A 2,578-nucleotide genomic window follows, 5' to 3' on the forward strand; every position below is an offset into this window, starting at 1 on the left:
TTACAAAATATATCATTAAATTTTTAATTAAAATACCAAAATAAAAAGTTTATGTAGTTTCTAATTTTTATTTGTATCTTTTTTCTAGATTATTTTTTTAATAATATAAAATAAATTACATAATTTAATAAAAATAAAGAAATCATATAAAAATAATATTTTAAATACAGTAAAATTAAAATTTAAAAAACGTAAAACACAAGAAATAAAATTTAAATAATAAATAAAATATTAAAAAAAACCTAGTTGATATTTTAGAAGTAAATTAAATTTTATTTTATGGTTATACTGATAAATTATAAGTCTACTTTACTTTAATATATTCTGTTTTATATAAAATATCAGATCTGAAATATGAATCTTTATTTTATTCTATCTTGTGCCGTGGACCAAACAAACTTATAATAAGTTAAGCCAAATAAATATCTGAATGACTTAACAAACTTATAATAAGTCAGATAAAGATCTGGTATCATGTATAGATGACAGCAATTCTTCACCCTGGTTGATTTTATCCCCTGCTTGTCTTTATCCAAAATAAGAAACAATGATTTGGAGAAGCAAAAAGCAAAATGTAGAAAATATTTAATTTCTTATTTCAAGATTTATTTGCATTCATTTGATACACCATCCATTATTTACCTCAACTGATTTTGTGTCAAAACTCGGATACAACAAATTCCTGTAATTTCTTGTTATAAACCCTCGAATCTGCAACCCCTCATCGACAGAAACATCAAGCATCCATCTCCAGATCAAGTGTTAGAAAACATGATCATCTTGATCACATTTCCTTTCGGGTTTTTCCATAATCGATCATGATTCAAGGACCTCTGCTGCTGCAACTGATTGATCTTGGCTTTCTGTCAGTTGATGCAATCAAGTCCTTAATTGCATAATCTAACTGTGCAAGCTACTGCTTGTGCCCAATATTTAAGCCTTGCTTTCACATCTTCCGGATGATCACCTGCACCAAATTTCAATAAACAGAGATGAACAACAAAACAATCGAATTACAAAACACCCTCATTGAAATTCAAGCACTCACCAGGGCTAGAGATCTTCCAATTCGCAATCGGAGGTGGGGAGGCAGTTTCATCGACCACCGCCGACGATGGTGATTCCGGCGACTTCTGATGTTCATCAAGAAACTTTTGACTCATCGAATAACACAATTCCAACGCCGGCAAGGTGTTGCAGAGTTCTGGGATTTCATCGTAACTGAAACCAAAACCCAAATCCAAACATCCTTTGAGTTCATCAAGATCTTCATCGGTTAAGCTCTTAGACCTAACAAGTTCATCTTCATCAGGTGTCTCCACATACCCTTGAAGAAACACCTGGTTTTTTCTTCTGTGGATGCTGTTTTTGGGCCATGAATCTTGTTTCTTGAAGAACCCAGATGAGTTTTGGTGATCAAAGGTTGTTTGATCTGAAAAATCGAGGTCTTGATATTGATCTTCTTGAGAAAAGGTAGAGGTTGGTTCGTATGGATAGCTCCCCATGCCTTTCTTTCAATCTGTTGCTTAATGTCAAGGAAAGGGGAGGGATTTTATAGACAACAAAAATTACATTATCCACCCCTCATATTTAATCGTCATTACAAATGAATGAATACCAATAAAACAACACAAAATGACAAAAAAAAAAAAAAAATTATACTTATCTACAACATGTGTTAAAATCTATATATCTATTTATAAATTTTTTATTCTACTAATTGTATTTTTTCTTATTTTTAAATTATTTTCTTATTAGTATATTATACTTTGAAATTTTATTTATTATAGTAACTTTTGAATTAAATTATGATGATCTGATATGAGTTATGAGGTTTTCATGTCATATTATTCTCTACATGTAAAATTCTATTAATGTGACATTTTTTTATATATTTAACCTTACAAAATAATTAGAGCATTTCTAATCATATTCTCTATATCAAAATTTATGAAAATACATTGATTAAATAAGTCTCGTTAAAGAATTATTTGAATATGGCTACAAAAATTGTACTAAAATGCTCTTTAATGGTTGATTTGTTTTACATAAAAGATTATTATAATTTGTAAATTGTTATCGTACACATTTGAATATTAAACATATAAGAAATTGTTTTATTAAATAAAGTAAAATGCTTTTTAAAAAAAATACTAATTTATTCTTATTTTTGCTTTTACATTTTTTTTAACGATTATATGTTTAAATAGTTGATATTTAATGAAAGATAATACTTTTAAGAGCATCTTAAAATTCGTTAATTATTAATAATGTCACAGAATCACTTTAAATCAGACTTTGAAAGCATATTTATAGACACTATTAAAATGTGTATTCTTAATTATTATCTGAATATTTCTCACATAAGGTTTACGAGATAATCTTAATATTTATTATAACCTTAATAGATAACGTTTACAAGGATATATTTTTCATACACAAGTACTCAATATCGTTTATATATTTTCTTTGTATCTTGTAGGTTGTGACGTTGTACTTTGACCACATGTTTTCGTAAACGACTAATGATCGATTGTTTATTGCTTTCTTCTAGTTGGGTTTTCCGTGTAGGTTTTTG

The 2,578-nt window shown here is 27.9% G+C and overlaps 1 protein-coding gene across 1 annotated transcript; it reads right to left on the minus strand.

Moving 5' to 3' along the window:
* Positions 1–575: 575 nt before the first annotated feature.
* On the minus strand, positions 576–1,522 carry LOC112521587. The gene is made up of 2 exons (XM_025130534.1): positions 1,049–1,522; positions 576–967 (listed from the first exon to the last, which is right to left on the minus strand). The coding sequence occupies exons 1-2, from the start codon at positions 1,503–1,505 to the stop codon at positions 888–890; spliced, it is 537 nt and encodes a 178-aa protein (XP_024986302.1). The 5' UTR covers positions 1,506–1,522; the 3' UTR covers positions 576–887.
* Between the last annotated feature and the right edge of the window lie 1,056 nt (positions 1,523–2,578).

Source organism: Cynara cardunculus (genome assembly GCF_001531365.2).
Source record: "Cynara cardunculus var. scolymus isolate 2C chromosome LG 1, CcrdV1, whole genome shotgun sequence".
Lineage (NCBI taxonomy): Eukaryota > Viridiplantae > Streptophyta > Magnoliopsida > Asterales > Asteraceae > Cynara > Cynara cardunculus.

Coding starts and splice junctions, on each gene's coding strand:
- LOC112521587 (XM_025130534.1), bottom strand. CDS start 1,505: ATGGGGAGCTATCCATACGAACCAACCTCTACCTTTTCTCAAGAAGAT. Junction 968..1,048: donor TTGGAAGATCTCTAGCCCTG/GTGAGTGCTTGA, acceptor AATTTGGTGCAG/GTGATCATCCGGAAGATGTG.